The sequence below is a fragment of the Phoenix dactylifera genome, chromosome 9 (genome assembly GCF_051530095.1).
Source record: "Phoenix dactylifera cultivar Ajwa chromosome 9, Ajwa_hap1_PhDact_Kaust_v1.1, whole genome shotgun sequence".
Classification (NCBI taxonomy): Eukaryota; Viridiplantae; Streptophyta; class Magnoliopsida; order Arecales; family Arecaceae; genus Phoenix; species Phoenix dactylifera.
In genome coordinates, this window is record NC_143198.1 from 8,376,616 (window position 1) to 8,390,048 (window position 13,433).

General features: G+C 41.4%; 1 protein-coding gene and 2 non-coding genes across 3 annotated transcripts; all 3 read left to right on the forward strand.

Annotated features, from left to right (window-relative positions):
- The first annotated feature begins 6,030 nt into the window (after nt 1-6,030).
- Nucleotides 6,031-6,146, forward strand: LOC113462121 (small nucleolar RNA U19). Its single transcript, XR_003384330.1, has one exon. It is a non-coding gene; the product is annotated as a small nucleolar RNA U19 (small nucleolar RNA).
- A 166-nt stretch (nt 6,147-6,312) lies between these two features.
- Nucleotides 6,313-6,453, forward strand: LOC113462122 (small nucleolar RNA snoR138). Its single transcript, XR_003384331.1, has one exon. It is a non-coding gene; the product is annotated as a small nucleolar RNA snoR138 (small nucleolar RNA).
- A 4,789-nt stretch (nt 6,454-11,242) lies between these two features.
- Nucleotides 11,243-13,367, forward strand: LOC148702310 (uncharacterized). The gene is made up of 2 exons (XM_089925450.1): nt 11,243-11,620; nt 11,781-13,367. Exons 1-2 carry the CDS (start codon nt 11,243-11,245, stop codon nt 13,365-13,367), a joined length of 1,965 nt encoding a protein of 654 aa, XP_089781576.1.
- The last annotated feature ends 66 nt before the right edge of the window (nt 13,368-13,433 follow it).

A 13,433-nucleotide genomic window follows, 5' to 3' on the forward strand; every position in this document is an offset into this window, starting at 1 on the left:
TTTTCTTATACTTTGCTAAGATAAGTTTCAAAATTTGAAACTTAGAAAAAAGTCCATCCAAACCTTGAATTGATTGTATTGAGCCTAGAAAAAAAAGGCTCGGTTGTAGTTTTGATTGATTGCCAGTAAAAATCAATTGGATTAATTATGAGCTCGGCTAAAATAATCGGACTATAATCTTGAAAAGATTATAGCGAAAATTTTTAAGAAGGGTATTTTAGAGAGTGGACGTAGGTGCAGAGTTGGCACCAAAGCACCATAAATTTGACGTATTTATGGTGCATGACCTGTGAGCTTTGATGTCTTGTATATTTACTTTTGTTAATTACTCATTACAACTCACACACCTTCATTAAGTTTTATTTCGCTATATTTTACTTAAAGTTTTTGAAAAGCCCAATTCACCCTCCTCTTAAGCTACATAGCTGGGCAACAAGTGGTATCAAAGCATTAGTATCGAGCCCCTCGTTGACCTAATAGTCAAGGAGTTAAAGATCTATGCTATCCCCAATTAGAATCTTTCTTGCTGAGGGATAGGCCACAAACAGATCTCCACTTTTCAATAGCATAAATTACACTTATTGAAAAGCACGCATGTGTATCTTTATCTATGTACTAGATTATGATATGTGGAATGTCATAGTTAATGATCCTCACACACCCATAAAAGTCATTGATGGTGCGTCTCTTTCCAAACCCAAAAAAGAATGATATGAGTATGATAAAGAAAATGGCACAACTAAATACTAAGACCATAAATGTTCTCTATTGTTCTCTAGACGCTAATGAATTTAATCATATTTCAATATGTAGTTCTGCTAAAGATATTTGGGATAGGCTGGAAGTAACTCATGAGGGCACTAACAAGTCAAAGAATCTAAAATTAATATGCTTGTACATAAATATGAATAGTTACAAATAGAATCAAATGAGTCAATCACTAAAATATTTACTAATTTTACTGATATTATTAATGATCTTAAAAGTCTTGGCAAATCTTATACTAATATTGATTTGGTGAGAAGGATTTTCAAGTCACTACCAAGAGCTTGGGAGGCCAAAGTAACTGCCATTCAAGAAGTAAAAGACCTCAACACCCTTTCTCTAGAAGAGCTGTTAAGTTCTTTGATGACTCATGAACTAACCATGAAGCAGAACTCTTAAGAACAAAAGTCAAAGAAAAAGAGAACCATTGCCCTCAAATCGATATCTCAAGAAGAGGAAGAGAGTGAAGATTCAGATGGTACTAATTAGGGTGATGAAGAGATGGCCTTAATTACAAAAAAATTTAGGCGATTAATGAGAAGGAGAAGACATGGAATGAAAAAAGGGCTATTGGCTAAGGGGGAGCCCAGGAAGAAAAAACAAAAGGAGCAGCTGCTGATGTGCTATGTGTGTAAAAAGCCAGGTCATTTTAGACGAGACTACCTATTGTTTAAGAAAACCCTCAAGAAGCTAAGGAAGAAAGCGATGGCTGTAACTTGGAGCGATAATGTCGAGTCAAGTTCAGAGGAGGAGACCCAAGAAACAAAAAATCTGTACCTCGTGGCTCATGAGGATGAGGTAAACTCTAAACACATTAGTGATTTCACCTTTGATGAGTTTCAAGAAGCTTTTAATGAATTACTAGATGAGTTCAGGAAGCTTGGCTAGAGAAATAAAGAACTAAAACTGAAAAATCAATCTCTTATAAAAGAAAATGAAGAAATCTTAAAAGCAAAACAATCTTTAGTAGAAGAAAACTAGAATTTAAGAAAAGAAGTAGATAAACTAAAACTAATTGTTGATAAATTTACTTTAAGTTCTAAAAAGCTAAATATGATCTTAAATAGCCAACAAACTATTTTTGATGAAGCTAGACTTGGCTATAATCCTTTACAAAAATAGAAATTATTAAAAAATATGTCTATCAAATCATCAAAGTAAGACAACATATTTTAGGTGTGAAAAAACTAGCTACTAATTTTTTACCTGTAGTTATAGAGTAAGTAGCTCAATAAGTAAAGTAGCAAGTAAGAAAATATGGATTTCAAAATGAATCATAATAGCTAACCTTCAAGAATTTAAGAAAGCTTGGGTACTTAAGACAAAAACTTAATTTTTGTATTGCAGGTGTGTCTAGCAGCTCTTGGATTAAATAGAAGATGGTACTTAGATAGCGGGTGCTCTAGACACATGACAGGATGAATCACAATTCATTAATACAGGGACCTTTAATGACTACCCATGCAATTTAAACTTTAGGAACTATGCATTTGAAACAATGATTTTCTTTTAACATATTTTAGAAACAACAAAACTATACTGCAAAAGTTTGCACAACTAATAACTCATTAACCAAGCTAGATGTGTAGCCCAAAAACCACATAAGCTTGGACTCGAGTTTGTAAATAGCTTAAATTCGAGTTAGCTCAAATATTCTGCTTGCCAATTAGAGCTCCTTTTATTAACTTGCATCACCACCATTTGGTGTCACTTACCCTAAAAGTTCCTCATACTCATATACATGTGATTAGTTAGTTGAGATAAGTTGAATGTGCAAGAATATAGATCAATTGGCCCAAGGTCGACAAATCCAATTGGGATCCGTTTTGTAGAGTATTAAATATAGATCAACTTGCATTTAATCTTTCAATATGGGACTAAAATAAGGTAAGAACAATTTGAACAAGAAGGCTCTAATGTTTGAAATTTCTAACCCCCACAAAAAAAAAAGAAAACAAAAAATTCCAAAGAAGTTATTTAAAAATTGAAATCATCTAAGATTCTCCTAAATATTCAAATAGTGAAGCTTATAAAACTTACTAGAATAATCTCTTCCAGGAAACTTATACTATGCAATGAGTAATTATCACTTGGAGATGAACTTCGCTTTTCTGAAAAAGACATATATAGTAGACTTCTTGCAATAAATCCTTGCCTTAGATTCAACAAGCCATATGTATAGTATGGACTAGTTGGGTCTTAAGTGGATTAGCCCTTTTAATGGACCTTGTATTGGTATTATGAGACCCGGCCTAACCCAAAGGACTAGTTAAGTGGAGTAATTGGCTCATGTGAAACCCCATTCCATCAAAACCCTTTCCCACTCTCTCCCATGCATGACCCCCTATTTGTGCTCCTTTCTTTCTCCTTCGGAGTGTTATCACAACCTTGATCCTCTTCTCTCGTGACCTAGGATCCTCTACCATGCATAATGCTATACAGTGCTCGATGGCCTCCACCAGAAGATAAACAACTATCAGCAGCGACATATCATGTATTGCACACAATGCATCGTGTATGGCACATAAAGCTATCCTACTTGATAAATGAATATCTCTATGATCAGATAATGTAGCAGCTATTAAGTATTATACAACACTCTGCAATGCAAACTGTGCACAACTGAGGATCCAAACCCACACCACCTCTTCACCTTGGTCCCCTTTAGTGGATCACCACAACCACCATAGCCCTCTCCCTCCTTCCTTTCTCTAGCACCCAGCCCACACCAGCCCACTTACTCTATCCTCTCTCTCTCTCTCTCTCTCTCTCTCTCTCTCTCTCACTCTCGTGTATTTTCTATCTATATTCCTCACTCAACCTCTCTCAACTTCTCTCTTATATTTGCCCTAATTCTAATAGTGAATGGAATTGAGTAGGAGGGGAGCAATTTATTGGACGAGAAGAAAGATAGTTTGGAGCCTTGGAATCTACTTGGGCTTTTAATTAAGATAAATCCTTGCCTTACTATCCTTTTAGATTGCATTAATAGTATGGAATTAATATAGAATTAGAGGAATCTTAGGGCTAGAGTTGGCCTTGGAAACCAATATTTAGGGTTAGAAATCTATAGTAATATGTGGGAAATGATTAATTAGATTAGTTTTGATAAAGAGGTGGTTATCTTGTATCGAATTTTAATTGATTGGTATTGGTCCCTTATTTTTATCAAAACATTTAACTTGTTATGATTTTGCTAAACATTAATGTTAGTTTAATTTTTATGTTTAGGTGCTATTGGATTGGATGGCATACCTTGATTGGTTGATTTTATTTGCATATTAAGGGGGAGGGGAGGAGGGGGCAGGGAATGTTCTTCTAAACAATTTTGGTTTGGAAATTTTACTGGTGGAATGAGAATTCTTAACATGGATACAAGAGGCCAAATATTTGGGCTATAATGCACCAAAAGGAAAAGGATTTGAGCTATAAGTGGTGTTAACCCTCAAGATTTTCAACCTTTAAGGATTTTTTCTACGCAAAAATCCTAGCTTCATGAGTTCATAATGTAAATAGATCTATGCCTATCTTGGCAAGACTTCGCTCCCTTATCTCTCTCTCTAAATATATAAATAAAGAGAGAAAGCGAGAGAGAGAGAGAGAGATCTAACCTGTCCAAATCCAGCCCAAGTCTAGCCTGAGCCTAAAGTGAATCCTACACATGGCAACCAGAGCTAGTAGACTGAATGATAGATCGATAACTAGAAAGAGTCAAAAAAAACAGAGAACAAGCTAGCCTCGGTTGAAGCCTATCCTGTGAGCAGATCATTTTCATTTATGTCCAAACTATTGGTTCTTAGCTGATCAACATAGGTCAGCTTTAAGTCAAAATTTTGCCAAAAAAGCTGTAAGGCATTTTGTAGAGCAACGAGACCAAGTAAGAAATGGAAAGATAATGTCTCATAACTTTTAAAATATCTAGAAAAGCAATGCCAAGAAAAATTACACAATGCTAAGACAAATCCAATAGGCGTAAGGCTGCAAATGGGTCAGGTTGACCTATGCATGACTCGCTTAGACCTGATTCAAACCCGATTTAAGGACCCATAGTCTAGGTTCGGATTCTAAATTTGGACCCATTTTATATTTTGGCTCGGCTCGGATTTATTGAGTTCTAACCTGGTCCGATCTGATTTGGCCCAATTGTTATGTAGATCTAATTTGGGTCTTTTAACCTGTTAGTTGACCCGAACATAATATACCCATTAACCTAAAGTAGGGGGGGGGGGGGGGGGGTGCTCTTGTTGTTAAGCCAGTCTACTGTCTATAGTCTACTCTCCCAAAGTTCCTATTAGAAATTAGTTCCATATAATGGTGGCTTCTATCATCAATTAATTGGTTTGAAATAAATGGTGTCATCATCACACTAAACTAAGCTTCTTGATCTAATTTTGTTCCGGTGACCTAAAGGATGTTATGGCAAACTAGATGGCTGAATGATATCCTTGGATGGAAAATTTGACATTTAGATTGTAGATTGATAATGCAACTAATTTAGTATTCTTTATGCTCTGTTTTAGTCTATCTTTAAACATAATAATTCATATAATTCATAGAAAATATTCAGCTTTTGCAACACTTTTCAATTATTTTTTGAGTCTTGTTGGAAAAGATATTATCATACTAAATATGTCATAACATGCTTCCTAAGAGATATGGATATCTTATGATTTTCTTTTGTTTTAAATTTAACTTTTTCACTTTAAAACTTCGACCTAGATGAGATCCGGACCCAAATTTTCAGATCAGGATTGAGTTATACATAGACCCAACCGACCTGAATGACCTGTCGGGTTAAAAATTTTAGCTGTATATCTGACTCAACCAAATCTGATCTTGGGTTGGGCCTCGGTCCAACTTCAGGATTTGAACAAGAAATCAGATCGGGTCGGGTCCCATAAATGGAAAGAAATCATGGCTATTGATATTATTTCTCTCTGAATCACAAACATAAAATGCATCAGTAGTATTTTGCGCAAAAAAAAAAAAAAAAGTCAGATGGAGATCACAGCCGTCCATTCCTCCTCGCATGCAGCTCGCGCTAAACCCAGCCTATACATAGCGCTGGCTCCTTTCAAGCACTCCATTCGGCAAACCGAAACCCTAGCGTCCGTCCATCGCCGCGCTGCGCGACCTCCACGTCCCGAACGCTCTCACCTCTCTCTCTCTCTCTCTCTCTCTCTCTCTCTCTCTCTCGCGTCCTGCCTCTTTGAGTAGCCGTATGGTGATCTCTGGGAGCTGTTTGGCATCTCAAGAAATCATACCATCTGGTTTAGTTAGGAGGCGCACAGTGATAGTGTTTCAATCAACCATCTCAGGCCCTTTTGAGGGGACTCCATCTCTATTCCCATATGGTTTCCTCCAAGCGGCCTTAGACATAATCTTCTAGTCTTCTTTTTTTTTTTTGCCTAAAAAAGGTTTCCTTCTTTTATTCAATTTCACTTCTATATAGATCTAAATCTTCTTATTGTTGTCTTTTTTTTGTGGGGTTGGGATCTGCTTCGTTTTAATTTTTATTTCTACCTGATTTGCTACGGAAAAGGTAGAAGAGCCTCACGAATAACCGGATGCTGGAAAACAATGGACCGCATCCGGCTCAGACAGGGGCTCATAGCGACACGAATCCTTTTGAGGGAAAGGAAAGCATCTTATCCTCGCTATTCCTTTCTTAGATGGCTTCGGATATCCTTGACATGTCTTTTGAAGATTTTTGTTTGGATTTTATATGCTAGTTTGATGACGGATTGCAATGTTTTATCCTCATACTCTTTCCAGGCTATGCTTGGTTTTCTCAGCTTAATTTTCTTTTTTTTTCCAACCTAAATATTAGGTCCGGACGTCATGGGGAAATAAATGACCCAGAGGAGCACAAGGTTTCTGAGGAGTTAAAATCTTTGGATGTAATATCAAACGATAATATTTTCAAACATTTTTCTAGCAAAAAAGGCTGGTTAGATATCTTTTTCTTTAGTTAAAGTGGAATTGGAAAATTTAATGCTGATGTATTGATATTGCATGTTGATACGGCTTAAGGTAAAAAAAAAATTTTGATCCTGTTCCTGGGATTTTCAAATGAAGGGGATACGGTGGCAGGCTGTATGTGGATGACGAAACTTGCCTCTCAAAAGCTTAAATTTTGACTTTGATGCAGCCAATATAGCTAAAATCATGCCTACAACCCAAGTTAATTCATGAGGTTTATTAAATCCATTCGTGAGACATGAAATATGTGTAGGATCATTGGTGTCCATCGATAAATTGATCGAATTGGCCAACCAAAATTGGCGGTCATTATGTATTGAATAGACCAAAGAAATTTGCATAGCAAAGACTGCAGCTACTTGTATTAATATTCATAAGGATGATCCCTTCTTAAAAATATATCTTGACATGAGAAGGAAAATATACTAATTATATCATCCACAATCTCTTGAATATGGAGACATTCTTCAAACCAATCAGATACCTTTCCCACTCTGAGAGATATATATGGGAATTTTATCTTGTAAGGCTCAAGCAGAAACATTTTGATTTCAACAGTTATGCAACAGAAAGTTCAATTTGACCTAAGGATACAAAGTGACAAATCTAGAATCTCTTCTTCGTGATGTAATGCCAAAAATATCAAATTGGCTCATCCATCTTTCTTTATATTGATCATTACAAGCCTCTTGAATCTTCTCTTCCCTATTTTTTTATTTGTTATTAGATTTTTTTTCTTTTGCGTAACATACATTAACAATAGTTTTGCTATTGATTGGAATTCTCGATCTTATGAATCAATTAAAACCTTAGATTCATACAAGAACCATGATTATTTAATCAAGCAAAGTCTCAAGCTAAACTCAAGGGTTCTCTGAATAAGAATTCTTTGACAATCACCAATTCAATGAATAGATGTAATGGCTCAACTCAACCAAGAGAAACATGTCCTTCGCTCAAAATGAAAGCAGCACTACAAGATTTTAGCTTTTTAGTGGATAGGCTTTGATCGGAGTTTAGGGGTGCAAATGAGTCTCACCAGAGTTGGCGGCGATGATTGCATCTACTAGCATTAGAAGACTCAATAATAGTTTGATAGTCGGAAAGACTTGAAATCCATCACCTCCATTTTTGTTGTAGAGGACTTAAATCAGAAGCAACAGAATTTTAGGGGTGCAAATGAGTTGAGCACCTTGCAAGGTGCTCGAGCTTGACTTGGGTCCAAGGTCAACTTGACTCGACTATTACGGAGCTCGAGTAGCAAAATACTTGGGCTCTAAAGCTCGCGAGCCTAGTCAACATATATATTTTTAATAATAATATATTTTTATTTATAATTTATTATTAATATAATATTTGAAAATATAATATTATGTTATATTTTATTTTAACTATATTTTTTAATTACAACCAAGGTTCAATTTCAAGTTAAAATTCAAGCTCGAGTATAGCTTGGTTAATATTCGAGTCGAGTCGATCTTGAGTATTACTTTTTTTTTTTTTTTGATTGAGTCAAGTTCAAACTTGGTTATTAAGGCTCGATCGATCTTGAGTGAAGTTTCAAGACCGAGTATTTTAAATCGAGTCAAGCTCTAGCTTCTAACTACTTGACTCGGCTTGGCTTTGCTCCTATAGCAGAAATAAATGAATTTGAACCTAAATTAAGGACCTATTACTGGCAACCCACACCAAACTTAGACTACTTAGCGCCTATTTAGCATTATTTTTTTCTAATTCTTTCTTTTTTAACAAAAATACGGAATCAATGCAGAAAATAGTTTGGTTACCCTGCTTTTGTTTTTATTGTTATTTAAGCAACTTTCATTATTTCTAGAAAAAATAAAAGTGAAATTTTTTTACTTCCAATCTTTTTAAAAGTGGATTTTCACCCTTTTCCACCCAACCACACTGACTCTCTGGGCCTCACCATCCAACTCTCCTCCTGATGTCGAGTATCCCTTGTCCCCAGCCACATCACTAGGCCCTCCCACTTCCTTTCCTTTATCACTTCCTAGATTGCCTCTCCATCCAACGTCGAGCTCCTTTTTTATCCTCGATCATGTTGCTAACCACATCTCTGCTCCCTTTTCCTCATCGCTGGACATGTCGCCAACCCTCGTTGTGAAAGAAAAGCAAACTAAACATATTTCCTGTGATGAAAAATCTGGAAAAAAAATAGAAATAAAATTTACGTTTCTATTTTTTTTTTAAATGACAACAATGCCAAACATAGCCTTAGAGTTCTATTCAAGACACTATTATGGAGAAGGAGAATCTAGTTATGGAGATAGAGAGCTGATACAAGGGGGTTCTGATGGAAACCCTCCAAAACCACACAGCCATGGCACTCAGCCAAGCGAGGTTCAAGCACCATTTAAGGACCGAATCGGGCAACTGATAAGCCTTGAGGCTGAACAAGCCTTAGGCGACCGAAGGGGGCAAAGGCAATTGGGCACATGCGCTGGCCAAGACTAGTGCTTGTGCGCAAGCACACCAACAGCAGCGCACAGGACCAGGCCGCGCGCCAGAGTTCGCCCCATCAACACAATGGACGCCAACCAAGTGCTTGCGCGCCCGGCCAGACGCGCGCGCCAACCAACCATGCGCGCCCTTGCGTGCGGGACAACGGCTGTCAGCCAACCAAGCGCACCCGACCAGACGAGCGCGCCAGCCAAACAAAACAACTGCCGCACGTGCTGCACACAAGTACTTGCGCGCCCGGCCAGCCGCGCGCGCCAACCAACCATGCGCGCCCTTGCGCGCAAGGCAACGGTCGAGCGCACAACTCATAAGCTTCTGCGCGCCCGACCAACTGTGCACACCCTTGCGCGCGCTCTTGCCCAAGCACACAGCCTACAAGCTTGGGCACGACCATCCAGCCGTACGCGCCCTTGTGCGCACTCTTGTCCGACCCCAGCAGGCAAGTTCTTCCCTACTACCCCAACAGGGCATCCGGCCAATGCTCACCCCAAAGGTTCCAAAGTACTGAGGGGCATGACAAATGGGTCTGGCCCAAACCAGACCACTCTGTGGCCTTGGTCGTGCACGGGCGTGCCAAAGCAGCGGCCTCCTACTAATCCCAGCGGAGCATCCACCCAAAGTTTACCCCGAGGGTTCCAAAGTCCGAGGAGCGTGACAAAGGGGTTTGGCCGAGCCATAGCCTTGACTGTGCGCGGGTGCCCATGGCCGTGGCCATGCACGGGCATGCCGCAGCAGCGGCCCCCTATTATACCGGAAGGGCATCCGCCCAAACCCCACCCTAAGCATTCAAAAGTCTGAGGAGCGTGACAAATGGATTTGCCAAGCCGTGGCCTTGGCCTTGCCGCAACCTTGGCCGTGTGCGGGCGCCCGTGGCCATGGCCATGCGCGGGCGCACCGCAACAGCGGCCTCCTACTATACCAACTGGGCATCCACCCAAATCCCACCCCAAGCATCCAAAAGTTTGAGGAGTGTTGCAACGAACCTCGCCTGGGCACGCGCCAAGCTTTCCAAGATGTGCGGCCCGGTCAGCCGGATTCCGCGAGCCAATGGCAGCCAACCGCAGCCAATCCACCAACTGCAGCAAACCGCAGCCAAGGGACAACTACCTTCCAGCAACTGCATCCAACCTTGCAGTCTATAAATATCCTTGAAGGGCAGAAGCGAGGCATCCATCCAGAATATCCAGAAACCTGTGGAGAATCCACTTGTAATTCGGCCATAGGGCTTGGGCTAGGGAGAGCCACACCAAGTTCTCACTAGATTAGGCTAGCCAGAGGCATGTCTACCTCTGCTAGATTGGGCTATTAGGGATTCCTTCCGAGTCCTTAGTAGATTGGGCTAGTGCGGGAACCTTGTATACCCCACTAGATTTACTTGTTGCATTTGTACTTTGTATTCCTCATTTTAGTTCAAATGAATAGCCACTGTGCAATCACTTTCCAACCATCTGAATTATCTTCCAATTAACTTAGGCTGCCAATTCCAATTCCGATGGGTAAATCCCTGGCGCTACCTTCCAATCGGTCCACGGCAGCGTTGCAACCCGGCTAAAAGCCTAGCAGCAAAGGAAGGCGTGGTGTGGGGCTTGGGGACCGAGAGCACCCCTCCATCATTGGTGCTTTCATTGTGAGCATTTATCTCAAGAGGTAACGCCACATTTGATCTTTCCTTCTTGTGAATTTCAGCCTTGAGAAGATGGAGTCCTTGGGGAACTCAAATGACCAACAGCAAAGGCTTGAAGCCTTGGAAGGCCATTCCGTGCAACTTGGCAAGACATTGGAAACCCTATTCACTACCTTGGCTGAGATGAGGAGAAGGAGTGGAAATGAGAAGGGAGACACATGCATAGAAAGATTGGAGAGAAGAATGGAAGAGAGGGGAAGAGAGAAAAATTAGAGGGAGAGGCCTAGGTTGCATGCCTCAAGGCAGGGCCTGGAGAGTGACAGAGGCAGTTGGGGACATGGCATCAGGGAAAATAGGAGACTGGGGAGTAGAATAGAAGGACCCGGGGTAATGTTTGAGAGTTGGGTTGAAGAAAATAGAGAGGGTGTGAGGCAAGAAGATTACTATGGAGAGGAAGTCATGGCAGAGGAGAAATCCTTCCCTGCTTATAGGCCTCATGTCCGACAGGAGCATAGGGAGAGGAGAATGCAAGGAGGTCGAGATGAAGACCTTGGTGAGGGGGGTCCTCGGCCTAGGGAGCGAGGGCTTAAAACACACAAGATTGATTTCCCAAGGTTCAGTGGGGGAGACCCATATGAGTGGTTAGGCAAGGCCGATCAGTACTTCGATGTGTATGAAGTGCCAAGGACTGATCGAGTGACCCTTGCAAGTTTCCACTTAGAAGGCAGGGCAAACCGGTGTCCGGTGGTGGAGATGGATCCGTGCCTTGTATGAGAAGGAAGGCAGGAGAATGGGTTGGTCTGCCTTTGTAGAAGAGTTCATGGTGCAATGGGGGCCTTCTCCTGTCATCAACCATCACGGCCAACTTGCCAAACTCAAACAAGAAGGCAAAGTCCGATGCTACATCAATGAATTCCGATAACTATAGACATTGGTCAATGGATGGTCCGAAGAGGCCTTGCTTGGGACCTTCATCGACGGTTTCAAACCATGGCTAGCCAAGGAGATAAAACTCAAGCAGCCTACTAGGCTACAGGAGGCAATGTGTATGGCTGAAATCCTTGACCAAAGCTACCGGCCGGAGCGGCCAATGGCCAAAGATGGGTCCGATAGCAGGGCCACCAAATTCCTACCACCCAAGGCAAACTTCAAAGGAAGAGAGCCTACGGCATCTAGCAGCAAGCCACCGGCCGTCAAGAAACTCACTCAGGAGGAGCTTCAAGACCGCATCAAGCACGGTCTATGCTTCAAATGCGGCGACAAATGGAGCCGTGAGCATCGCTACAAGTCTGGCCAAGCCTACCTGCTAGACGTGGGCAGTGAGGAGGAGACCGAAGACGCTACAGAAACAGATGATAGCAGCAGTGGCCCAGAGCCCACAGAAGAAACTGAGGAGACCAAAGAGGGAGATGAAGCCGAATTATCCCTACATGCATTGTCAGGAGTGCAACAACCTTCCACCATGAGGCTCATGGCATGGATCGGCAAGCACGAGGTATCTCTGTTAGTTGACAATGGGTCTTCTCATAATTTTATTAATGTTGGAATACTCAGGAGAATAGGCCTAAAAGGAGAAGCCATAGAGCCATTTGATGTAAAAGTTGCCAGCGGTGAAAAGCTTACTTGTGAGGAGGTTGTCCGAGAAGTCAAGCTAAACGTACAAGGGGTCCAAATCAAAGCAGACCTGCATGTGCTTCGACTTGTCGGACTAGACATAGTCCTAGGCAACGCATGGTTACGAAGTTTGGGCAAAGTAGTCACCAACTACAGCTCTATGTCCATGGAGTTCAGGATCGGAGGACAAAAGAAGCGGTGGACAGCAATCTGCAGCAAAGAGATGCAGCCTTGCGAGGCCAATGTGCTAGAGCGATGGTGCAGAGGTGGAGCCAACTGCTTTGCTGTGCTACTGACCAACCACGGCCAAGAGGAACCCAACTCTCAGCCACAACCAGACAAAGAATTTGAGGCACTGCCTTTGCCAATTCGAAGCCTACTGGAGGTACATAGGGGTGTTCTGGAGGAGCCCACATCCCTTCCACCACAACGACCCTTCGACCATCCCATCAGGTTGAAGGACGAAGCCAAGCCCATCAATGTTCGGCCTTATCGATACGCTCATTGTCAAAAAAATGAAATCGAAAAGCAGGTGGACACCATGTTGAAACAGGAGCTAATCCGCCACAGTTCAAGTCCCTTTTCTTCACCAGTTCTCTTGGTGAGGAAGAAAGATGGAACGTGGCACTTCTGCATAGACTACACGGCCTTAAATGAGGCCACTATCAAAGATCGGTTCCCTATTCCGACTGTGGACGAAATGCTCGACGAATTGCATGGAGCACAGTACTTCACACGGTTGGATCTCAGGGCCGGCTACTATCAAATACGAATGCGGGAAGAAGACGTCCACAAGACAGCCTTCCGCACTCACTCGGGGCACTATGAATACTTAGTCATGCCGTTCAGCCTGTGCAATGCACCATCAACTTTCCAGGTGGCTATGAATGAAGTGTTTTGACCATCAACGTATAAGCTCAGTAATTTTGATTTATTTGAATGAATTTGGTGTTTATAAATTAAAAAA

Coding starts and splice junctions, on each gene's coding strand:
- LOC148702310 (XM_089925450.1), top strand. CDS start 11,243: ATGTTTGAGAGTTGGGTTGAAGAAAATAGAGAGGGTGTGAGGCAAGAA. Junction 11,621..11,780: donor TGGAGATGGATCCGTGCCTT/GTATGAGAAGGA, acceptor CGATAACTATAG/ACATTGGTCAATGGATGGTC.